The 25,625-nt window shown below is 49.3% G+C and overlaps 2 protein-coding genes across 8 annotated transcripts in view; one reads left to right on the top strand and one right to left on the bottom strand.

The window, feature by feature from the left end:
- SNUPN (snurportin 1) overlaps positions 1-13,418 on the bottom strand; it is a 44,665-nt gene extending 31,247 nt beyond the window's left edge. Inside the window, exons 1-3 of one of the 4 annotated variants that reach the window (XM_083712239.1) lie at positions 11,066-13,418; positions 9,492-10,318; positions 7,534-7,696 (exon numbers count right to left, since the gene is read on the bottom strand). In XM_083712239.1, coding sequence (XP_083568365.1) covers positions 7,534-7,696; positions 9,492-9,507 — 179 coding nt within the window. In that variant the 5' untranslated portion in view covers positions 9,508-10,318; positions 11,066-13,418. Of the gene's footprint in view, positions 1-7,384; positions 7,445-7,533; positions 7,817-9,491; positions 10,319-11,065 lie in introns of those variants that run through there. The other 3 variants (XM_083712241.1, XM_083712242.1, XM_083712240.1) reach the window with 3 other exon arrangements.
- SNX33 (sorting nexin 33) overlaps positions 13,150-25,625 on the top strand; it is a gene marked incomplete at its 5' end in the record, with an annotated part of 57,260 nt that continues 44,784 nt past the window's right edge. For 3 of the 4 annotated variants that reach the window (XM_083712212.1, XM_083712213.1, XM_083712214.1), the window contains one exon: positions 14,487-15,915. In XM_083712212.1, coding sequence (XP_083568338.1) covers positions 14,487-15,915 — 1,429 coding nt within the window. Of the gene's footprint in view, positions 16,055-16,396; positions 17,580-25,625 lie in introns of those variants that run through there. The other variant, XM_083712215.1, reaches the window with a different exon arrangement.

The raw sequence follows: 25,625 nt of genomic DNA, 5'->3' as shown, positions 1-25,625 counted from the left end.
AACCGTTGATGAAACGTTTCTATTAAAATCTCATCATTGACCTCCTCTGCCGGTACCCATGTGTTTTCCGACTCCGCTTCCCCTTCCCATTCTACCAAATACTCCACTTGATTCCCTCTCCACCTGGAATCAATGATTCCTGCCACATGTGGGTTGCGTTCCCTTTCTTCTATTACTGGTGTTTGCGTGACCTCTCCCTCACGTTCCCCCCACTCTCGCCCCTCTCGGTATGGCGACAGTAGAGACCTGTGAAATACTGGATGCAGTTTCATGTGGTTGGGCAATCTGAGCTTGAATGCCACCGGATTGACCTGTTGTATGACCTCAAAGGGTCCCAGCTGTTTGGGTCTTAATTTCTTACACCCTCCCTTGAACGGCAGTCCTTGGGTGGATAGCCATACCCTGTCCCCCACCCTTATGGTTTCACCTTCCCTTCGGCTTCTGTCTGCTTGCCTTTTGTATTCTTCCTTGGCCCTCTCTAAGTTAAGTTGGAGTTGCCGGTGGATCGCTTCCATCTCTTCAACAAAGTGTTCTGCAGCCGGTACACTCCACCTCTCCCCTCCTTCTCCTGGAAATGCCCTGGGATGACACCCATAGTTTGCCAGGAAGGGACTTATCCCAGTGGACACATTCTCCGCGTTGTTGTAGGCAAATTCTGCCAGGGCCAACTTATCTACCCAATCATTTTCTCGGTCACTTACATAACACCTCATGTATTGTTGTAAAATCCCGTTTGCCCTTTCCGCTTGCCCATTTGTTTCTGGGTGCCGGGCAGTTGAAAAATTGACCTCCACGTGCAGCAAGCTCATGAGCTTCCTCCAGAACCTGGAAGTAAACTGTTTCCCTCTGTCGCTGACCACCCTCAAGGGGGCGCCATGCAACCTGAAAATATGCTCTACAAACAACTTGGCGGTTTCCTCCACTGTGACCGCATGTGAACAGGCTATAAAATGACACATCTTAGTTAATAGATCTACCACCACCATGACAGCTGTCTTGCCTTTGGATTTTGGCAGGTCCGTCATAAAATCTATGGATACTGCCTCCCATGGCCTTTCTGGTGTGGGTAAGGGTTCTAATAGCCCCGCTGGTGCCAGCCTCTCCCCTTTCGCTCGCTGGCACCTGTCGCACCCCCTGACATATTCCCGTACGTCCTCCCTCACCTTGGGCCACCAAAACTCCCTGGTAACCAACCACATGGTTTTGTGCTGTCCGAAGTGCCCCGCGGTGGGGCTGTCGTGCAACTGTTTGAGTACTCTGCCCCGCAGTTCCCCATCGGGTATGTACAGTGCCCCTTTGTAATACAACGCCCCGTTCTTTTCTTCAAACCCCCCTGTGTTCTCCTCTGTCCTCCTGAGTTCTCTGAGTTTCTCTTGGGCTCAGTACTCACTATCAGTTCCCTCTGCCCCACCAATGCCGCCCCACACACCCAGTGGTCCTCAGGGATTATATGCCTTTCCTCAGGCGCTCCCTCCCCCTCTAAGTACTCAGGTTTCCTGGAAAGAGCGTCCGCCCTTACGTTCTCCGAGCCTGGCACGTAACGAATTTCAAAATGGAATTTGGAGAACTCCTGGGCCCATCTCACTTGTCTCTGGTTCAGCACTCGGGCTGTTCTCCAGTATTCCAGATTTTTGTGGTCAGTTCTGACTTGAACCTTGTGCTGCGCCCCAATCAGCAAGTGCCGCCATCTCCGGAATGCTTCATGAATGGCGAGCAGTTCTCGGTCGTATACTGTGTAGTTCCTCTCGGATTTGTTCAACGTCCGCGAGAAGAAGGCACACGGTCTCCATTCTGACGTATCTTTTCCTGGCTGGAGAAGCACGGCCCCCACCGCTCGGTCTGACGCGTCAGTCTCCACTCTCATTGGTTGCTGTAGATCCACGTGCAAAAGTTGCTCTTCCGACGCAAACACCTTCTTTAATCGTTCGAACACCCGCTGCGCCTCTTCCGTCCAAACAAATTTCTTCTTGCTGCTAAGACAATCCGTGATGGGCGCCGTTAAGTGGGCAAAGTTTTTGATGAACTTCCTATAGAAGTTTCCGAAGCCCAGGAATCTTTGCACGTCCTTCTTGGTCTTTGGTGTCTTCCATTCCAGTACCGCTTGAACCTTGCTGGGATCCATGGCTAATCCCTTGTCAGACAACCGGTACCCCAGGAATTCCACCTCCCTGGTATGAAACTGACACTTCTCCAGTTTCACCCACAGCTGGTTTGCTCGCAGTCTGCTCAGTACCTCTCTTACATCTCGCACACGCTGCTCCTCATTCTCTGAGTACACCAGGACGTCATCTAAGAACGCTACGCAGTTCTTGTAGAGCAATGGCCCCAGGACGTGATTCATGAATGATTGAAAACAGGCCGAGCCCCCTTGTAATCCGAAAGGCATAACTAAGTACTCAAAAGCCCCCAAGGGGGTGAACATAGTGGTCTTCCACTCATCCCCCTTTCTCACACGTATCAAATTATATGCCCCCCTAAGGTCCAGCTTGGTAAAAATTTTCCCTTTTCTCACCCGTGTCAGAATGTCATCAATTCTGGCCATGGGGAAAGTCACTGGTTCTGACACTGCATTTAGGGCCCTGAAATCCACTACAAGCCTGGGTTTATCCGTGTTTTTTTTGTCCACAAAGAACACTGGGCTGCCCCCCACCGCTCGTGACTCTCTGATGAAACCTCGCTTGAGGTTCTTGTCAATGAACTCCCTTAACTCCTGCATCTCACTGTCTGACATTGCATACAGCTTGCCCACTGGCAATTGTGCTCCTGGGAGTAAGGTAATTTGACAGTCAAAAGGTCTGTGCGGGGGCAGTTTATCTGCTTCCTTTTCGCTGAAGACGTCAATCAAGTCAGCGTATTGTCGTGGCACCTTCCCTTTGTCCGTTACTTCCATCCCTGCTAGAGTGGCCTTGGCCCCTTCCTGAGCCTTTCCCTCCTTGCAGTGTTCTAGGCAATGTGCTGATCCAAAGGAAACCACCCTCTGATGCCAGCCTACTAGCGGATCATGTAGTGCCAGCCAGCTCATCCCCAAAATAATAGGAGCTCCCCCCAAGGTGGCTACGTTAAACGCTATCAGTTCTGTGTGTCTTGCCACCCTCATTATCATTGGTACAGTCTGTTGGCTCACTTCTCCTCCCAACAGTTCCCTCCCATCAATCGTGGTCACCTGCAGAGGGTTACTTAACGGGATAGTCTGTATATGGTGTTCAGCTGCAAACTCCTTACTCATGAAATTACAGGAGCTGCCTGAATCCAATAGCGCTTTTATCTTTAGTGGGTGTCCGTTTGGCAGCTCCAGCAACACCTCTATCACAAGCGCTGGTCTTGGGGGTTCCGGCGTGGGCACTTTCACTACTCCTTGGCCTGGCTGCTGTGCCCTGATGGTGGCAGCCAGGCGTTGGCTTTTACTTGCTCCTTTATTTCTTCTTCCTCCTTCCCCCCAACAGTTCCCACCATCCCTTGCCATTCCTTTCTTTGCGGACAGACTCTGGCAAAGTGACCTGGCTGTTGGCAGAGATAACATTTCTTGGCACTCTTTCCCTCCTTCTTCCGCCCTTCACTGGTGTTTGAAACTGTGCGCACGCGCGCTGTTCCAAGTTCCATCGGCTCTGCTGGCGGGAAAGGCTGCTCCGGAATCTCTGGAATGCGGAAATCCTTCCAACGTTCCCCCTTTCCTTCCCGCTTTTCCAAAGCTCTTGCCTCCTGGCGCGCTCCTATGGACAGCGCAGATTTAGTCAGCTGGTCCATAGACTCCGCCCTAGGCGCCCGGGAAAGTTCATCTTTCACTGCCGGGGAGAGCCCTTCTTCAAACAGCATTTGAATAGGTTCACTCGCTAGGTCCCAACCCAGTCTATGTATCAACATGGTGAACTCAGTCCAGTACTCACATACAGATCGGCTCCCCTGTTTACACGCCATTAACTGCCTGCGCACCACTCCCTGCTCAATCTCGCTGGAAAACATCAGGTCCATGGCGCAAAAAAACTTCCTCGTGTCCTTTAGGATTTCATTGTTGGCTGCCATCAGGGGTCTAACCCAGTCCTTCGCCCCTCCCTCTAGATGGCCAATAACGTACGCCACTCTAGAATCCTTATCGGGGAAGTCATCAAACTGTAGATTGAGAGCATATTGCATCTCGGTTCTAAAGGCTTGATAGTTCCTGGGATCCCCCCCAAATTTCTGCACCAATCCAGGCACCTTTCTTGCGAGTGGGGTGGTTTTCCCCTTATCCGCATCTTGAGCCCTCCTCTCCTCGAGCCTCGCCGTTTGCAGCGCGAGCTGGACCTCCAACGCCCTGTACCTTTCTTCCAGGCTTGGACCCGCTCCAGCTCCAGCTCCTGCTCCTCCGGTTCCGGCTGGGTTGCTCATGATGCCTCTGCTTGCACAAGCTGCTTTCAGAGACTGTCGGATTGCTATGATGGGATAATGAGCTGCTTGTGCGTAAAGCTTGATCCCTCCGGGTTTTGGCTAGCCAGCCAACCTCTGTCTCTAACGGAGCCCCCAAAGCATGGCTCCGTCAGTCGCTGGTAGAATCCGACAGTGGGCGTCTACGGAATCTATTCTAACATAAAAGTTCCTTGACGGAAACGCGTCGTCTGGATTCTCGGCGCGACAGTTTCCGGCGAGGAGTGGGGGTGCTTATGGGAGGATCTGAAACTCCTCCGCTGTTACTGCTGGAAGAGTCCCTGAGCCATGCCTCCATCTCTCTCTCCTTAAGACTTCCCGATTTCCCCCTACTGGTGCCTTCCTCCGCTGCTGACTCTCTCCTGCCTTCTGAGAGCCTCTCCACCTCCTGTCTTTCCGATGGCAGTTCCCTGACATCTAGTATCCCCAATAAAAAAGCTTCTGTTTTCTTAACAGTTTTGTTTAAACATTTTCAAGATTTTTGAGTCTTAGTTGGTTGCCTTCTTCACAGATAATTTATTTATACGTAACCCATTCAACCATCTTGTTAATTTTCTTTACTGTCATGGCTCCCATCGGCAACAACCACCAGGGTTTCTTTTGTTCCAGGATACTCTTATTTTTTGTCCAGACTGCATATAGAGATCTTTTTATTACATGAGTCGTAAAATCTCTGTGAACTCTAGCCTTATCGTAGCATAAGTAAGCATGCCAGCCAAACAGTTGTTAAAACCCTCTGTCTAATAAGTTGGGACGCGGGTGGTGCTGTGGGTTAAACCACTAAGCCTCTTGGGCTTGCCGATCAGAAGGTTGGCACTTCGAATCCCCGCAACAGGGTGAGATCCCATTGCTTGGTCCCAGGTCCTGCCAACCTAGCAGTTCGAAAGCACGTCAAAGTGCAAGTAGATAAATAGGTACCGCTCCAGTGGGAAGGCAAACGGCATTTCTGTGCGCTGCACTGGTTCACCAGAAGCGGCTTAGTCATGCTGGCCACATGACCCGGAAGCTGTATGCCAGCTCCCACGGCCAATGAAGTGAGATGAGTGCCGCAACCCAAGTCGTCGTGACTGGACCTAACGGTCAGGGGGCCCTTTACCTTTTTAAGTCTAATAAATCAGTACAGTGGTACCTCGGGTTACATATGCTTCAGGTTACAGACGCTTCAGGTTATAGACTCCGCTAACCCAGAAATATTACCTCAGGTTAAGAACTTTGCTTCAGGATGAGAACAGAAACCGCGCAGCAGCAGCAGGAGGCCCCAAGCGAATGTAACCTGAAGTGTATGTAACCCGAGGTACCACTGTACGGGGAAGCTACCAGAATCATGGGAGGAGGCCTATATAACCTTAATCCCTAAGGAAACATCAGTTAAGAATTACCGACCTATATCTCTCCTTAAAAATGACTATAAAATATTCACAGATATAATAGTAAGTAAATTGAAATGCATACTGAAAGACTATATTCATGAGGACCAAGCAGGATTTCTCCCAGGAAGCCATACGAAAAATAATATGAGATATGTAATAGATACTCTAGAGCTGGGGTATCCAACTGGTTGACCACAGGATGATCATGGCCAACCATGGGATCCTTATTGCGTTGTTTAGAATCATGTCTCCACCCTTCCGCCTTTCCCTGCGTCGCTGTGTTTGTGTGTTAGCAAATGTGTTGTTGGTGAGCAATTTATTTTAATTCTGCACACTTACTGTTTAAAAAAGGGGCAACAACTCTGAACTCCCCCCCCCATGGGTAGATCACTGCCAGTCCCCCCCACCCCGGGAGTAGATCGCAGTCTCTTGGGAGCTGGGCGTCCCTGCTCTAGAGTATCTGGAAGTCACAATCGAAAAACAGGTGGCACTGTTATTTATTGATGCAGAGAAGGCATTTGACAATGTCTCCTGGAGGTTTGTGAAAAAAACATTAGAAATGATAGGAGTGGGAGATTTTTTTTATAAAGGCATAAACGCAATATACTTGCAACAAAGAGCTAAACTAGTTATAAATAACAATCTAACAGAAAATTGTAATATAAAGAGAGGTACAAGCTAGGGGTGTCCTTTATTCACATTATTATTCATATTGGTGTTGGAAATTCTGAATACGAACATTAGAAAAGAAAAGAAAACGAGTATAATAAGGGGTATAGTTGTTGGAAACAAGACCTTCAAAGTAAAAGCCTTCACCAGTGTCCTGACTATAACCATGGAGAACCCAAAAGAAAGTGTGTCAATAGTGATAGAGAAGATTACGGAATTTGGGCTAGTTGCAGGCTTTAAACTTAAGAAAGAAAAAACTAAAATGTTAGTCAAAAATATGAGAAGAGGATAGAAGAGAACTACATCATCTTACAGGTAGAGTCCATTTGAGATACAACAGCTAAAGGCCAGAAATGATAAGCATTTAAGAATTTAAGAGACAGCACCTGGCATGTTGCCTGCAGACAATTATATATATATTTAAAATATATTAACTATTATCTTTCCTGAGCGACAGGTGAGTGTGGCAGGTAACTGAGTGGCAAATGTGTCTGCTTCTTAAATTCCCCACTCCCTGTCTTCAATATGGCAGTAACGGTACTTGCCTGCTTTACAAGGTTGTTGTACAGATTAACAAGAAGACAATGAGATGTAGTCAGTGTGAGCTCAGAGCCAATCCATTGAAACGAATGAACATTATTCATTTAGGTCCATTAATTTCAATGGATCTACTCCAAGGAGAACTTAGTTGGATACAATCCAATGTTTCATATATAATTTGCTTTCATGGCTCCTTTTTATGCCGCTTTGGGAGATTTATAGTTGCCTAATTATGTGGAATGACTATGATTAGCATTCTTTCGTTTTGAACGTGGAATTTGCATTCCCATGTTATATTGATGGTTTGGTTTACATTGCTTGGTTAGTATTGGACCTGAGAGCCCAGGATTCCAGCCCCACTCATTCATGAAGCTCACCAGTCTCTGTCTCTCAGCCTCATCTACCTGCCAGGGTTGTTGTGAGAATAAAATGGGAAGAAGAATCACCATGTGTGCCACAGTGGGCTCCTTGGAGGAAAGGCAGGATAGAAATTTAATAAATAAATAATACCCGCAACAACATGGAAATACAGCCATTTAGAGATGCCCCTTACGTTTTCTGAAATGCAAGGAGCTGCCGTCGCCTCTCTGCCTGCTCCAAGGAGCTGTACTTGGATTTGTACTGTGCCAGCCGGGGGTGTGGTGCTGCTGTGCTGTTGAGGTCCTGGGAGACAGCAAAGCTGAAAGCGAGAGCTTGGCTCAGCTCCTCCATTGTTTCTGTAGGCGAGACAGGGGAAAGAAAGCCAGACCAAGACATTTAGGTACAGCAGAATTAATTTGGTTCAGCTCAGAGTAGGTCAAGCCAATGCAAACACAACCAAAGGTCCATCTAGTCCTGCATCCTGTGGGAGTGGTCTAGATGATGCTTGGGGTCCTTTCCAACTACAGTGGTACTTCTGGTTAAGAACGTAATTCATTCTGGAGGTCCGTTCTTAACCTGAAACCGTTCTTAACCTGAGGTACCACTTTAGCTAATGGGGCCTCCCGCTGCCACCGCGCAATTTCTTTTCTCATCCTGAAGCAATGTTCTTAACCCAAGGTACTACTTCCGGGTTAGCAGAGTCTGTAACCCGAGGTGTTTGTAACCCAAGGTACCACTATATACAATTCTACGATTCCTACAGTGGCTACTCAGGATACCTCCAGGAAGGCCAAAGATGAAGCTCACAGCTCTTAAATTGAGAGGAAGACTGCTCTGAGCCAGGAATGTCTCATACCTAGGGGCCAATGTGCCCTTCAGAACTCTGTCTGGCCCTTGTCACTCTCTCCAGGCCATGCCCCTTACTGGCCCCCGAGTTTTTGCCTGGCTGAAACATGTCCTTGAACTTTGATGATCCCACTTGTTTCTCTGGATGCAGGTCAAAGGTGTGTGTGAAGAAAGCAGCCTATTGCACCAAAATTAGATTCACTCTCATTGCTCCAATGGCCTTTTAGTCCATAAACGTTTATACGGCGATGAATCTGTCTGCTTTATCAGGTGCAGAAAGTCTTGTCTTTAACGGACTGAAATCTGCTAACTAGCTTGTCTTTGCGTCTCTGCTAACTAGCTTGTCTCTCTTGTCATCACCAAACTCAGCATGAGGATTCCCAAGTTGGGGCAGCCTCTTCACCCACATTTGGATGCCAAGTGCCATTTTGAATTAAGATGGGAGACCAAAACATGGCCTGGCATGACTTCGTCCTTTTTTTGGCATAGGTTCATCTGCCTCTCGCTGCCAAACTTGAATGAGACTTGGTGGTCTCTATCAACATTTGGACGCAAGGCACCATATGGAGTCCAGACGGCGGCTGAAACTTTGCCTGGTTTTTTGGCATAGGCTTGCCCACCTCTCAAGGTGCCATTTGGCGAGGGCTCCTAAGACAGGAAACGGGGCCTGTCCACACTTGGGCCCCAAGCTGAATAAAGGCAGGGGACCAAAGCGGGACTTTGGCTTCGCATGATGTTGGCGGTGACAGGAATTACACTCCCTACTGAAACACCGGCCTCTTGGGGGGCTCCTGGAGTTTCCTGGGCAGTGGCGGGTGGGTAGACTTACATGTAGGTAGGGAGCGCCTGGCACTGCATCACCATCTTTATTCTCTCTCTCTATATATACAGTGGTACCTCGGGTTACATACGCTTCAGGTTACATACGCTTCAGGTTACAGACTCCGCTAACCCAGAATAGTACCTCGGGTTAAGAACTTTGCTTCAGGGTGAGAACAGAAATTGTGCTCCGGCGGCGCAGCAGCAGCAGCAGGCCCCATTAGCTAAAGTGGTGCTTCAGGTTAAGAACAGTTTCAGGTTAAGAACGGACCTCCAGAACAAATTAAGTTCTTAACCCGAGGTACCACTGTATGTAGGAAATAAGCCCCAGATCCGAAGTTAACCCCTTCCGACTGTGATGACACGCCCTGGGGGGCTTCCCAGTCGCACAGCATCGCACCCCTCCGAGGAAGGCTGGTCCGTCGCCGCGGCTGGGCGGGGGCGGCGCTGATGCTTCTCGGCCGCCCAATATCCCCCCCCCCCCGCCTGCCAAGCCGCCCATCCAAGGCGGGAGGCGGGGTCTCCCAGGCGCCCTTACCAGGCGAGCCTCGCTGCCTCCCGGCGGGACTCGAACCGGCAGAGTTCAGGGCCCGGAGCGAGCGGCCGACCGTCACGCGCCCGCGGCCTCCGTCACGCCTCGGCCAACCGGCTTCTTCCCCGGAGTTCGCCGCTCGGCGAGGCGGAAGGGCGGGGCCAGGAAAAGCCCCTCCCCCGGCCCGCCTCTCCCCGCCTCGGGGGGACGCATGCGCATTCTTCGCCCCGCCCCTCGGCCGCTTGCTTAAGGTCGTATTTCCAAAAGTGCTTTGGTAAAGGCGGAAATGAAGAGAGCGCCTGCCCCAAGGAGACAGCCAGCTTATAAAATTGTGTACGGCACAGAGAAAGCGTCTAAAGAAAAGATTCCCCCCTTTCTAGAACCTGTGGACATCCATTGAGGCTGAATGGGGGAAGATTCAGGACGGATAAATAGAAGTCTTTCTTCACATAGTTAAACTGTGGAACTCCCTTCCACAAGAGGCAGCCGTGGCCACCAACTTGGATGGATTTCAAAGAGGATTAGACTAATTCATGGAGGCTATCAGCGCCTACTAGAGCGCAATGGTATCATGGCTGCAAGGCCATGCACCATTCATTTGGGAATAAGCCCCATGGGGCACAGACAGACCTCTGGTTGAACATGCATAGGATGGCACTGCCTGGCAGTTGCTCCCCCAGAAGCAGAGCTAACATGAAATGTGCTTTTGCAGGCATCCACATGTGACCTTCCTGACTGGCATTGTGGACCTTATTATTTTTATTGCGTCATTTATACTGCACTATCCATGCATATGGGACGCAGGTGGCGCTGTGGGTTAAAGCCTCAGCGCCAGGACTTGCCGATCGAAAGGTCGGCAGTTCGAATCCCTGCAGCGGGGTGCGCTCCCGTTGCTCGGTCCCAGCGCCTGCCAACCTAGCAGTTCGAAAGCACCCTCGGGTGCAAGTAGATAAATAGGGACCGCTTTCTGGCGGGAAGGTAAACGGCGTTTCCGTGTGCGGCTCTGGCTCGCCAGAGCAGCGATGTCATGCTGGCCACGTGACCCGGAAGTGTCTCCGGACAGCGCTGGCCCCTGGCCTCTTGAGTGAGATGGGCGCACAACCCCAGAGTCTGTCAAGACTGGCCCGTACGGGCAGGGGTACCTTTACCTTTACCTATCCATGCATATGGGACGCAGGTGGCGCTGTGGGTTAAAGCCTCAGCGCCTAGGACTTGCTGATCGAAAGGTCGGCGGTTCGAATCCCTGCGGCGGGGTGCGCTCCCGCTGCTCGGTCCCAGCGCCTGCCAACCTAGCAGTTCGAAAGCACCTCCGGGTGCAAGTAGATAAATAGGGACCGCTTTCTAGCGGGAAGGTAAACGGCGTTTCCGTGTGCGGCTCTGGCTCGCCAGAGCAGTGATGTCACGCTGGCCACGTGACCCGGAAGTGTCTCCGGACAGCGCTGGCCCCTGGCCTCTTGAGTGAGATGGGCGCACAACCCCAGAGTCTGTCAAGACTGGCCCGTACGGGCAGGGGTACCTTTACCTTTACCTTATCCATGCATATGGCCCTTGATAAAGTCCCTGGGGGCAGCAGTCTTTCCTGATGGGATTGCAATCTAAAATAGCTATAAATGAGAGTTGGAACAACCAGCTGCAAATCAATTCTGATAATCATATTTACTGCAACAGACTGCAATGGATGGAGGTGAGTATCAAGTTATTGCCCCTCACAGCAGACTCATTGAAATTATTCTGCACACCCATTAATTTCATTGGGCCTACTCTGAGTAGGACTCTCTTTGGATTTAACCCCTCACCTGGGAGGTTTGGGTTTAAATTCCCATTCTGTCAGAGAGCTTGCCTGGGCCCGTCATTCTCTCTCTCCATTGCCTAGCCGTGTTGGTCTGCCGTAGTCAAAAAATAAAATAATAATTCCTCCCAGTAGCACCTTAGAAACCACCTAAGGTTGTTATTGGTATGGGCTTTCGTGTGCATGCACAGTTGTTCAGAGACCCACAACTGTCATAAGGGGAAAGGGGCAGCAGGAAGAGCATCAGCTCTTCATCAGCATTACAGGGTGGGATAAAACCTGCAGCACAATGTTGCAGCGCAGAGTGCTCTTGCTCAGGGTGCCAGCTATGCCCCTTTCCAGGGTGCTCCATTCCACCCCACCAGTCTTCTTTGGGGCCCTCCCATTATTCAGTAAGCAATCCATGCCCACGGAGGGTGCTCATTCCTCATGGGGTTGGTTTTTTTTATCCCCTCATGCCCTTTCCTTAGACTGCAACCCGTTCTCTGACCTGCACACTAATTTGGGAGCAAGCCACACTGAACACAGTAGGACTTCCTTATGAGAAGACGTACATTGGATTACTCTGGTAGGGTGTTTTTTGTTTTGTATTTTGTAGACCTTGGAGTCTGCCCCCCCCCCCAGCTTGCTGATGCCTCCTTCTTATGTGGGAGGGGTGCCATTTTGTCTACACAAAGAGTCACCCTTGGCGCATCAGTTCTTTCTTTGCATATAGGATTAGCATGCACCAAGCCAGTCTGACCTGAATCCCTAAAGTGCATTTGCTTGGAAGCAAGTTCCACTTAAATAAACAATACTTCTATCCAAGTGAGCCTGAAATCCGTATAGGATAGAAGTATTGTTCTATCCTATGTAAGCACAACAGGGCAGTAAGTACCACTAACAAACAGGATCAGGCTGTACAGCTACAAAATTCTTTATTTATACGGCTATTAGCCCATAAAATCTTAACACAGTATTCAGTTGAACTTCAAAATAAGTGCAGGATTTCCTGGGGTGCATTGAGAACTGGGGTGCAACGTTCACTCCAGGGGTCTGCCTTTCACTGATGCAATCATTCAGTGTTTGGACTGCAGGTGCACAAGCAAATGAAAGACATGCGTGCCCCTCCATATTTCACTCATTCCCTGTGCATAGAAAACCACAGGGAGCCCAATTTAAATGACTGCTTTCAATTAAATGTTCCCATCCCATGTAATTCCTAAGCAAAGTCTGTGTTAATTGGCTGGAATAACTTAAAAGCAAAACTGAAAAGCTGGAGTCTCCATACCAGCTACGTCAGTGGTCAGTGAGGGTGCGGGAGGACCACGTTTTCTTAAAGATAGCCGTGGGTCACCTGAACAAAGCTGACAGCCCCCGGTGGGCTGTAGAGCACAGCTTGCGAAATACACCTCGCAGCTCTCAGCTGGCTGCGGATGATGGGAGTTGTAGCAGCAGTGTTTTCGTTTTTCTTGAAGTCCGCCTGACGTGGACTTCCCCGGGAGAGCGGGCGCGGCTCCGGCAGCGGGCTGCAGAGGGCAGCCGCGGTCCTCGCTGCCTGCCGGGGCGGCTCTGGGTCGCGGCCGGGCGGGAGCGTGCGCGCGTGTTCGCGGCGGCCAGCCGGCGCCCCAAACTTCCGAGGCTGCCCGGCTCCTGGCGCGCGTCACGGAGCGCGACCGGGCCGCGAGAGCGAGAGCAGCGCTGCGCCCCCGACGAGAAGGCGGAGGCGGCGGAGGGTCGGGGCCCCGGGGAGCTTCGGGGCTTGAGGCAGCCGGCGGGGGGCCGGGCGAGGGCTGCTCCGCCTCCCCGCAGCCCCGGCCTCGTTCCCGGCGGAAGTGGCCCCCGTTGGCCCGGATCCTGCTCTCGGCGCAACCAACCGGGCTCCGTCGCAGCAACTCCGCGGAAACTTTCGGCGCTTGGCATCCCCTTGCGCGGCGGGACGGAACCCGCGCTCGCCCGCCCGCCCGGGGGCTGCCCTTGACCCTTGGACTCCGCAGGCGCCGGGAAGCGGCCACCGCCTCGCGCGAAGGACTGTCCTGCCCCGCTCTTTCGCCCCTTTCTCTCCGCGCAAGAAACAGGAGACCCCTCGGACGAGGCTGGCGGGATCCGCTCTGAAGGAGTCCAGAGCAAAAGGCACCTGCGGCCTTGAAGGGATTTAACGCTCAGCTGGCGGAGCGGAATCCCTGGAAGCGAGGAGATCTATTTGGAGAGCGGGGGGGGGGCAAGAAAGTCACGTTGCTGCGTGGAATCCTTCTGCCTTTTCGCCCTCCCAAGGCCTCCAAAGCAGCAAACTACTTCTTCTGGTTTCTATTTCATTTTCTTCCCTCCTGGCAAAAGACATCAACAAGTCCTCTTGAACTCTGTGCTTGCCCCGTTGAAATAGGAGGGGCTGTGCATGTTTGTGTTATTCTGAGGACTAAAGGCGTGACCCATTCAGTTTTGGATGGACTTGCGACTTTTAATTTTTTTCCCCACCCCTCTGGAGGGTTGTGGATTTCGAATCAGACCCAAAAGGCTTGCAAAGGCTTGCAAAACATTTTCAATCTGTAATAACAACAGTAGGGTTTTTTCAGTTGTTCTTTTTTAATTCTTCTTGAAGGCGTTTTCCCTCCAGCACCATCATAGTGTATTACGCTGGATTTACTTTCAGATGAAATTGAGCAAAATTATTTAATTTTAAAAATATACATACATTTTGAAAGGTAAACTTTCCTTACAAAAGCCCTATCTTGGATATCACTCACCTAATGGGAGACTGCTAACTTTTATGGATACCTCAGGTTTGGTTCAGGAATAACTTGTTTGCAAGATAAAATCAACACAGGACTGACAGTTTTCTAAATTATTCATGGATCTGACCAAGTCCTGTATAACCTGAAAGGGGGGCAGGGGTTGACAATGCTGTTTCCTTTGCCCTCAGTGGGTCACCCTTGACCAGGGCCTGCCGACTTGTTGGACCTGATAAACCACAGGACTGATTCTGAAGAAAAAGACAAATTGTTTTGGTCTTTTCCGGGAAAGTCTATGAAACCCCTTTGATTTCGCAAAAGTGTTTCAGATTTTAAGGCATATGGCAAGTGCTGTGCTTAAGTAGGGACTTAAGTATTCAAGGAACGACGGCAGTGCTTGTGGTGAGGAGACCTTTTTGTGTCAGCAACAGGTTGTGCCACAGTGAGCAGCCATGGCAATGAAAGCCAGAGCTCTCTACAGCTTCCGCAGCGAAAACAAGGAGGAGATCAGCATCGAGGAGAACGAAGAGCTGGTCATCTTCAGTGAGAACTCGTTGGACGGGTGGTTGCAGGGGACCAATAGCCGTGGCGAGACAGGCCTCTTTCCCGCGTCCTACGTGGAGATCCTTCGCTCCAGGACAGCCTCGACTTACTCAGACTATTCCAGCAGCCCAGCCAGGTCCCCTGGAAACGGCTCCTCCTGCTATGGGACCCCGTCAAACACCAGTGTCTCCCACCAGGGCAGCTTCGAAGATGACGACGATGATGACTGGGATGAGTGGGATGACGGCAGCACTGTGGTGGAGGAGCCCAGGAGCAGGCCTGGCACCAACGGGCACCCGTCCCCGCACCTGTCTTACCCTGGGCCGTACAATATGGGCTACCGGCCCAAGCCTTCCTTGGAGAGGCAGGACAGCATTGGGTCTTCCAAGAGGGGCAGCGTGGTGGGGAGGAACCTCAACCGCTTCTCTTGCTTTGTCCGGTCTGGGGTGGAGGCCTTCATCTTGGGCGATGTCCCCATGATGTCTAAGATCTCAGAGACCTACTATATTGACATGGGCCCCAGTGGGCCCCAGTGGAGGCCCAGTCCGCACCCTCTGGTCTGCTCCGTGGAGGATCCCACCAAACAGACCAAGTTCAAAGGCATCAAGAGCTACATCTCCTACCGGCTGACGCCCAGCAGCACCAACTCGCCAGTCTACCGGCGGTACAAACACTTTGACTGGCTGTACAACCGGCTGCTGCACAAGTTCACCGTCGTCTCTGTGCCCCACCTGCCCGAGAAGCAGGCCACGGGGCGCTTTGAGGAGGACTTCATTGAGAAGCGCAAGCGGCGGCTGATCTTGTGGATGGACCACATGACCAGCCACCCGACGCTGTCGCAGTACGAGGGCTTCCAGCACTTCCTCACCTGTGGCGATGACAAGCAGTGGAAGCTGGGGAAGCGCCGGGCAGAGAAGGATGAGATGGTGGGCGCCAGCTTCCTGCTGACCCTCCAGATCCCGACGGAGCACCAGGATTTGCAGGATGTGGAGGACAGAGTGGACACGTTCAAGGCCTTCAGCAAGAAGATGGACGACAGTGTGCTGCAGCTGACCAATGTGGCTTCTGAGCTGGTGCGGAAGCACCTGGGCGGCTTCCGCAAAGAGTTCCAGAAGCTGGGCAACGCCTTTCAGGCTGTGAGCCAGTCCTTCCAGATGGACCCTCCCTACAGCTTCAGTGCGCTCAACGGTGCCCTCTCGCACACGGGCAAGACCTACGAGGCCGTGGGGGAGATGTTTGCTGAGCAGCCCAAGAACGACCTGTTCCTCATGCTGGACACGCTTTCCTTGTACCAGGGGCTCCTCTCCAACTTCCCAGACATCATCCATCTTCAGAAAGGTAAGTGCAGAGCGCGCAGCCATCCAGGAGGGTGCTGCCCCTTAGGGGCAAAACACTGCTCGGAGGAGAAGGCAACCGGTGTGGTTTGGGTGTTGCGTTCAACAACCGAGTGAGAGGCCGTCTGTAGTGGTGCCTCCTTGTAGCATCTCAGAGTGTGTGAAACGTTATTGTGTTGCTGCTACAGGACCATTAGCTCGCATGGTGCTTTGCAGAGTGGAGGAAGTCGGGTCCCGAGGGGCTTACGATCTACAACCTGCCCCTCTCCAGACGCTTGGGACTACAGCTCCTCTTAATGGGGCTGATCAGAACTATAAGCATAAACATCTGGGAGGGCACCAGGTTGGAGAAGGCTGTTCGTAGGAAAGAATCAGAACCCAATGAGGAAGGAACATGTAATTCTTTCACTTATTGTTATTTTATTTTAAAATGCTTGTTGCTGATTCCTTGAAAATGGTGTGCAAAAGATAAAAACATCCAATAGATGATAGAAATAATGAAAAAACCCTCAATAATGCAAAACAACCATACAATCTACTCTCCGTGGTGAGCAAGCAGGTTTGCCAATCCATATCAATGGCAGAGCAGAGACAGGGAGGAACATGGACATCTCCAAATGATGCTGGGCTCCAGCTACCCTCCCTTGACCATTGGCCATGTTGACTAGGCCTGATGTGAGTTAGTGTTCAGCATCCTCTGCATCCCTTGGAGTAAGCACGGAGTCTCAGGGTCTTGGTTCAATAACAAGGGTGACATATTTATTCCACTTAACTCTGCACCAGGCTGGGCTTCCTGTGGCCTCCCAGACATTGCAGGTCTCACAACTCCACTCAGCATCAGTCAGCTGGAGGGGGTGGCAGCTGGAGTCTAGCAACATCCAGCGGGGCATAGGTTTCCTACATAAGATTCCCCCCACCCCCCCGGTAAATTAGAATTTGAACTTACTAGCTTCCCCCGGAGACAATTCCTGAACCCATCAGTATTTCACAACCAGACTTCTTTATTTTCTTTTTTAAAAAGAATTATTTCTGCCTGAAAAATATTAGAAGCCTTTCCATAGGAAATGGGCCCTGGCTCCTTTGGGATTTAACTGTTGGAACTGATCCCACTTCTAAGTGTAGAAGCCATTTGGGAGTTACAGTGCCATGGCATTTATTGCTTCCCTAAGGCCAGACAATAGGTGAGAGGCTGAGAATCCCAGGAAGCATAAGCAAAGGATTGTGGGTATTTTTTGGACTCATTCCCTTGAGGAAGGGGGACCATTTTCACAAGGGACACTTCCTTTTATCACACTTACCCTAGGCGTGTCTGCTTGGAAGCAAGTCCCAATGAATCCAGTGCTTTTTTTCTCACAAGCTCTTTCTTGTGTGTAGGTAGCCTTAAGTCAGGTTTTTTTGCACCACCTGCCTTGGTAAATCTGCTCTGTGTTGGTTTGTTGCTGTGGAGCCTCTGCAACTGATTGCCTAAGTTGGTTTGACAGCATGCCATGGTTGGAAGCCTTGCAGCTGCTCATGCTGCAGTCTGGTTTCTGTGAAGGAAAGGGACATTGCTAGCTTGGCTGGGGTTAACACCCTCATGCAGTCTCAAAAGACAGGGCAGCTTTGCAGAGCAGGACTGGGAGGCTAAGTGGGAAGATACCCTGTGACAAGGAAGAGGAAGGAAGGGTGCAGAGGATGCATTGGGCTGATGACACTTGTCGGACACTGACCACTACACAACCACCGGCTCACTACTTCAGTGGGTCTGCTCTGAGTAAAGCTGACTCAGTGTAGCTGACTACATAGCAGAGCAAGACGTTGGGCACCATCTTCGCTGCAGGAGGAATCCTTCAGCTCCTAGAATTATTCAGCCCTTAGAATTATTCGTGGCAAAGGCTTTCAAGGATTAGAGCACCCTCCATTGGACGCAGGAATCATTATCTTCAATACACACAGGAATTCATGGTAAATGGTTAAGGCAGGGAGGGGGAACCTGTGGTCCTTCAGGTATTGCTGGACTACAACTCCCAGCTTGCATGACCACTGACCATCTGGCCTCTGGGGCTTTTGACATCCAGCCGCACCTGCAGGGTCACAGATTTCCAGTCCTTGAAGCAGTGCTGAAAGGTGATGAAACTCCTTTCATCACCGTCTGTGATGTACCGTCTGTGATGTTTCAGTACAAAGTTCAGCTGCAAGATAAGCACCCTGACCTTCACTGCAGCCATCACTGACAATGACACCATCTTCCTTGCTGTGGCATTTTGGCAATTTCACACCTGTAAGTGGGAGAGACCAGCTTAACTTTGAGGCCTAAGCATATAGAAACCAACTGGCAATTTCTTGCTGGGAATATTCCTTGGAAGGTCTTTCATTGACCTTCCTGTCAGCAGCTGAGCATCTGGAGGGTCTGAACTGTTCTCCACCCAATTCCTGAATGCTGAATTTTTTGAACTGCATGGAGTGAGTCCAGCAAAGGAGTCTTGAGATCTCAAAACACACATTTGCTAGAGAATAGGGAAGGGACCCTAGCCCAGCACTAGAAGCAGGACACCTGCTTGGCATGCAGAAGGTTTCAGGTTCTGTCCCTGGAATGTCCAGTTTAAAAATTTGCCTTGCAGGTGGGAGGAAGGGCTGCTGCCAGAGTTGGCCCAGACATGAGGCCAGTGAGGCTTTAGAAGCCCTCTAGGTGACATTCCAGGGGGTGCCCCGCCTGCCCTGCCTCCTCCACCATCGGTGGAGAAGCACCTCCGCCATCAGCACTGATTTTAGACATGATCACAGCCATGTTGGGCAAGATCTCACCCAAAATTGGAGCGAACTTGCCCAATATGGGCAGAGGTGGCGATGCTGCTTCTTTGCCAGCAGCGGAGGGGGCAAGGCACATGGCGGTGGCAGAGCAGGTGGTCGCAGGAGCCTCAAGCGGCAAAATGGGATGTGCTGCTCCGGCTGTTGCCAGTCAGAGTAGACAATACTGACAAGTACCTGGCCTGGTCTGAGCCTGGGGCCTGCTGGGGAAAGCAAAGAGCCCAGCAGCAGGTGGCACCAGAGCCAGTGGCAGGTGGAGCCTCCCCATCCTAATTTTGTCTCCATCATTGTTGTGTTTCCACAAAGTTGGCTCTGGGACCAAGGAGGAGGAAGGTGACTGGCAGGGCCATCCCTCAGACCAGATGCAGTCAGAAGGCAGAGAGCTGGGGGGTCTGCTGGGGGCAGAGCCTCACTTGGGGCCAGGAAATTCCCAGGGAGAACACTGAGCATAACAAGGTCAGAAACTGAGTGTGGTGCTGGGGAAGAGCATCTCTGGGAAAGGGGCCTGGCCATCTGACTGCTGCTCTCAGCCCCAGCCAGCATGCCCAATGGTCAGGGATGATGGGAGTTGTAGTCCCGTAACACCTGGAGGGCAACAATTGCCCCGCCCTGCTCCAGAGTGATCTTGCATAGCATTGCACTGCATGTGTATATAGTGGTGAATAATCTGAATCAAGTGGGTCCTGCAAGCCTGGCAGTGCCACTCTCTAGTGTGTCATGGGCCCCCTGGGCTACACAAGGAATGTCACTGAGCTTTGGAAATAGGAGGCAGGGATGCTGTTCCCATGTTATGCAACTACCGCCCTGTGATTTTGTGCTCAAGGACTCCAGTGCAGGCTCTTTCTCTAGTCACATGCCCTAATTGCCCTCTGATTCAAAAAAAGCATGGCATGGGCTGAAGTGCAGTAAAAGAAGATCACTTGGATGAAAACTGGGACATGTATGCTAACATCCCCTGTATCTGATAGATAGGGAGTCTCCCTGTTCCCTGCCCCCATAATGTTCTCCCGGAGGCTCAGCTGTGCCTGTTGTCTAGATTTGCTGTGTCTGCCCTGCATGGTTTTAAAAGTCAGCCCTCCTTTATTTCCCTCTTCCCTGAGGCCATAAAAGAAACGCAAAAAGTAAATCAAAATAAACAGTGCATGAAATGGCTGATGACAAAACCTACAGGCTGTCAGGACAGGCAGGAGATGGGTCAGCCGGCGTTAGTTGCCTCTGCGGCAGCAGCAATAACAGTGCACAGAACAAGGTTCGGATAACTGAGCAGCCTTCCCCAACCTGGTGCCCTCCAGAAGCCCTCCCAACATAGCCCAGTGGTCAAGGTTGATGGGAATTGTGGTCCAACAAGGCCTGGAGCATGCCGAGCAGATGGAGGCTGTGCTGAAGCACAAGATGCTGGCTTGAGCAACCCTCCTTTGCTAGCTGACAGGCTTTTAAAGATCTTTGTTTTTTCCTTGGAGAGAGGCCAGAGCAAGGGAGCTAAGGTGGCACTTGCAGATGAGGCCAGACTGCAACTCCCATGATCCCTGACCCTCAGCCATGCTGTCTGGGGCTGATGGGAGTTGGAGTCTCACAGCTTCTGGAGGGCACCACGTTGGCCCTCTCTGTGCTGGAGAAACACAACTGTCCTCTGCTATGGGCTGCTGAGCCTGGCCAGTATTGGAAGTGGCAGGTAGTGGATTTAACGTGACCATTTAGAGACAAAATGCATCCTTCCCCAAGATCTTACGCAGAGTTTTGCAGTACATGCCTACTCAGAGGTAAAACACATTGCACCCCAGGGACTGGGTATTGCATGTATTCTTGTTTATTAAATTTGTATGTTGCCCTCCATCCACAAACCACTTGCAACATGCAAGATTATAACCTTAACTTCTGGCAGGGCTGGGACAGGGCTGTGAAATGGGAAGAGCAGCAAGCCTAGGCATTGGCCTGAATGATAATTTAAACAAGGCAACTTGAAATGAGGAATAAGATGGAGACTTTTCAGGTGGTTGTTGTTGTTCAGTCGTTTAGTTGTGTCCGACTCTTCATGACCCCATGGACCAGAGCACGCCAGGCACTTCTGTCTTCCACTGCCTCCTGCAGTTTGGTCAAACTCATGCTGGTAGCTTCGAGAACACTGTCCAACCATCTCGTCCTTTGTCGTCCCCTTCTCCTTGTGTCCTCCATCTTTCCCAACATCAGAGTCTTTTCCAGGGAGTCTTCTCTTCTCATGAGGTGGCCAAAGTCTTGGAGCCTCAGCTTCAGGATCTGTCCTTCCAGCGAACACTCAGGGCTGATTTCCTTAAGAATGGATAGGTTTGATCTTCTTGCAGTCCATGGGACTCTCAAGAGTCTCCTCCAGCACCATAATTCAAAAGCATCAATTCTTCAGCAATCAGCCTTCTTTATGGTCCAGCTCTCACTTCCATACATCACTACAGGGAAAACCATAGCTTTTACTATACGGACCTTTGTTGGCAAGGTGATATCTCTACTTTTTAAGATGCTGTCTAGGTTTGCCATTGCTTTTCTCCCAAGAAGCAGGCGTCTTTTAATTTTGTGGCTGCTGTCATCATCTGCAGTGATCATGGAGCCCAAGAAAGTAAAATCTCTCACTGCCTCCATTTCTTCCCCTTCTATTTGCCAGGAGGTGATGGGACCAGTGGCCATGATCTTCGTTCTGCATAAACAGGAGCTGTTGGAGCATATGGAGTTAGTATTTCCTATGCCTTGCAGCAGATGACTTCTTTTCCACAGTGGGAATTATATATATATATATATATATATATATATATGCAGGTTTTGGTGTCCTCGGGTGTCTTCCCGTGTAAAAGTTGGGGTGTCTAGGCGACGTTTCGACGAGGTCTCACTCGTCATCTTCAGGCTGGTGCTTTCGGCTTCTTGTTACTGGAACAGAGCGGGATCTCAATGTTTGAGTTCCTATAAATACTGTAGAGGGGGTGTGGTGTCTAGCCTCCAATGTTCTGGGCAGAGAGGAAGTTCCCAGGCTAGTGTGCCTTTTCTTCTTTTGTTCCTTAATTACTTGAGAGATACCTTGAGTGATTTCTTGAGTGATATCCTGAGTACCACTTAGGTGGGTCATTAGGTGTGGATTAGTTGCTAAAGTCTTTGTGTCTTGACCTCTTGAACTTTGTGAAGAGTTTTCCTGAGAAGATGGCTGTATTGTATCTCTCAAGTAATTAAGGAACAAAAGAAGAAAAGGCACACTAGCCTGGGAACTTCCTCTCTGCCCAGAACATTGGAGGCTAGACACCACACCCCCTCTACAGTATTTATAGGAACTCAAACATTGAGATCCCGCTCTGTTCCAGTAACAAGAAGCCGAAAGCACCAGCCTGAAGATGACGAGTGAGACGTCGTCGAAACGTCGCCTAGACACCCCAACTTTTACACGGGAAGACACCCGAGGACACCAAAACCTGCATTCCTGTACCCGTGAAAATCTACGAAAGCAAATATATATATCCACACCTAATGACCCACCTAAGTGGTACTCAGGATATCACTCAAGAAATCACTCAAGGTATCTCTCAAGTAATTAAGGAACAAAAGAAGAAAAGGCACACTAGCCTGGGAACTTCCTCTCTGCCCAGAACATTGGAGGCTAGACACCACACCCCCTCTACAGTATTTATAGGAACTCAAACATTGAGATCCCGCTCTGTTCCAGTAACAAGAAGCCGAAAGCACCAGCCTGAAGATGACGAGTGAGACCTCGTCGAAACGTCGCCTAGACACCCCAACTTTTACACGGGAAGACACCCGAGGACACCAAAACCTGCATATATATATATATATATATATGCTTTCGTAGATTTTCACGGGTACAGGAATGCAGGTTTTGGTGTCCTCGGGTGTCTTCCCGTGTAAAAGTTGGGGTGTCTAGGCGACGTTTCGACGAGTGAGACCTCGTCGAAACGTCGCCTAGACACCCCAACTTTTACACGGGAAGACACCCGAGGACACCAAAACCTGCATATATATATATATATATATATATAGGTTTTACACAATTTTATACATTTTAACTTTAACCATTTCAAAACATTAAAATAAAAGTTCTTGCCATCTCTGTATACTCCATCAATTTAGTCTGCCATTCTTCTCTGGTTGGCCCTTCTCCCTCCTTCCATCTCTGGGCTAGAAGTACAGTGGTGCCCCGCAAGACGAATGCCTCACAAGACGAAAAACCCGCTAGACGAAAGGGTTTTCCGTTTTTCGATGCGCTTCGCAAGACGAATTTCCCTATGGGCTTGCGATTTTTTTCGCTCCTCCCCCCTTTTTCTAAGCCGCTAAGCCGCTAAGCCTTTAATAGCCGCTAAGCCTCTAAACCGCTAATAGCGCTAAGCCGCTAATAGGGTTGCTTCGCAAGACGAAAAAACCGCTAGACGAAGAGACTTGCGGAACGGATTATTTTCGTCTTGCGAGGCACCACTGTATTCTTGCTGCCGTCATTGCATACATGAAAAGCTTTTTGTCTTCTTTTCGTATCTCTTCACCTATTATACCTAACTAAAAAGCTTCTGGTTTTTTAACAAAAGTTTTCTTAAACATTTTCTTTAACTCATTACTGTATATATCATTTCCCAGAAAGCTTTTACCACTCCACAGACCACCACATATGGTAGAAGGTACACTCTTTCCCTTTACATTTCCAACACAGATTTGAACTAGTTCTATACATTTTTGCAATTTTACTCAGTGTTAGATACTAACAGTACATCATTTTCATATAGCTGTACTTCAATGAACAGCATGCAGTGAATTCTAAATCCTCTTTCCATAACTTTTCCCATAATGAAAATTGGATATTGTTTCCAAAGTCTCTTGCCCAGTGAATCATCACTGTCTTAACTTCTTCATCTTTTGTACAGTGGAACCTTGAGTTGCAAACATAATTCGTCCCGGAGGCACGTCTGCAACTCGGAGCGTTCGCATCCTGAGGTGCTTTGTCTGCACACGCGCGGCGCGATTTAGCGCTTCTGCACGAGCGGCAAAACTCGGAAGTAACCGTTCCAGTACTTCCGGGTAACCTGAAGCGGATGCAACATGAGGCATGACTGTATACAATTCTAAAAGTAATTTGTACATTTTTAAAAGTACTTTCACATTATTTTGCAACAGATCTATTTCAAACCTCGACCTCTCTGTATCAAAACCTTTTTTCTTATCTACTTTAAAGACGACATTTTATTGATAATACTGTAACCAATCTGTTAGTAACTCTCTTATATCTTCATTTTTAGTTGATCTTCTGCTTCTGTTAACGATTCTTTATAAGTGGCCCACTCTCCTCTCATATTCAATTTTTTAACCGAAATTGCTTCCAATGGAGAGAGTCACCATGGTGTTCTCCGCTCCAATAAACTTTTGTATCTATTCCATACCCCGTAGATTGATTTTCTTACCAGGTGGTTCAGGAATCCCTTGTGTACTCTCGTTTTTTCATACCATAAATATGCATGCTACCCAAACCTATTATCATCACCATCCACGTCTAAAGATCTGGGGTTTTTAAAAACAAAATCCAATCCTGAAGACAGAAAAGGCAGGACGCTTCATAATATAACTTCAAATCAGGCAAGGAGAAGCCACCTCTTTCTTTAGAGTCTGTCAGTAACTTATATTTTATTCTTGGTTTAGTCCCCTGCCAGATAAATATAGATATTGTTTTTTGCCAATCAATCGTGGTATTGATTGAAACAGAAATAGTATTCTTGGTAGCACATTTATTTTTATAGCTGATATTCTTCCCTAAAATGATAAATTCATCCTTCCCCACACCTCCAAGTTTCTCTTTACTTCTTTCCACATAGGTAATTATCATTAAATTTATTAATATTTTTTGAAGTTAACTATACCCCTAAATAGTTGACCTTTTCCCCACAGTTATTTCTATGATCAATTATTTAGATTGTACTGTCATATTTTTGACCAACATTTTGGGTTTTGTCTTATTAAGTTTAAAACCAGCAACTTGTCCAAACTGCTGAATCTTTTCTAGTGCCTTTGTTGCACTAGTCAAAGGTTCTTCAACTGTTATTACAAGATTGTCCGCAAAGGCTTTCAATTTATATTCTTTGCTCCCCACCGAAATTCCTTTCACTCCTGCTCTTACAGTTCTCGCCAGGACTTCTAGGACTAAAATACCGGTAAATAATAATGGCAACAGGGGACAACCCTGTCTAGTTCCTTTAGTAATGTCACATTTTTCAGTCAGTACATTGTTAACAATCAGTATGGTTTCTGCTCAGAGTATATAGCGCCAATTCCTTTGAGAAATGATTCTCCAAATTCCATCCCTCCCATAGTCCATGAAATATTGTCAAAGGCCTTCTCCACATCAATAAACATCAAAGCTGCTTGCTTATCATTCTTGGCCTCCAGATATTCTATTACAGTGATGCCTCGGTTTAAGTCTGCTCTGTCGGTCGTCCATTCCGTGGAACATCCGTGGCAAACCTGGAAGTACCGCAATGGGTTAATTCCGGGTTTTCCACTCACTCACACACAGAAGCGCTAAATCGTGCTTCACGCATATGCAGAAGTGCAAAACTGCTCCACACGCGTGTGCAGACTGACGCTCTGTCGAGCGTCCGGGGCTCCAGAACGGATCCTGGACTGAAAACGAGGTACCACTATATGTCTATTATATTATGTTGTCTTTCATCTGTCGGCCAGGAAGAAAGCCCACTTGATCTTGATGAATAATATGTTTTAATACAGTATTTAATCTATTTGCTAAGATGTTGGCATAGTTTCTAATCATTATTTAGGAGCGAGATTGGCCTATAGTTTTTAACTTAAAGTACAGTGGTACCTTTGCCGAAGGAAGAAAAGAACTTTGTAAGCCTAGAATTACAAGACCTGAAGAAGAGGCTAATGAGTATAAAGACTGAGATTTCTACCCAAAATATAAGG

The sequence above is a fragment of the Podarcis gaigeae genome (genome assembly GCF_964106915.1).
Source record: "Podarcis gaigeae genome assembly, chromosome: 14".
Lineage (NCBI taxonomy): Eukaryota > Metazoa > Chordata > Lepidosauria > Squamata > Lacertidae > Podarcis > Podarcis gaigeae.
This window is presented reverse-complemented; position numbering and strand designations above follow the sequence as displayed.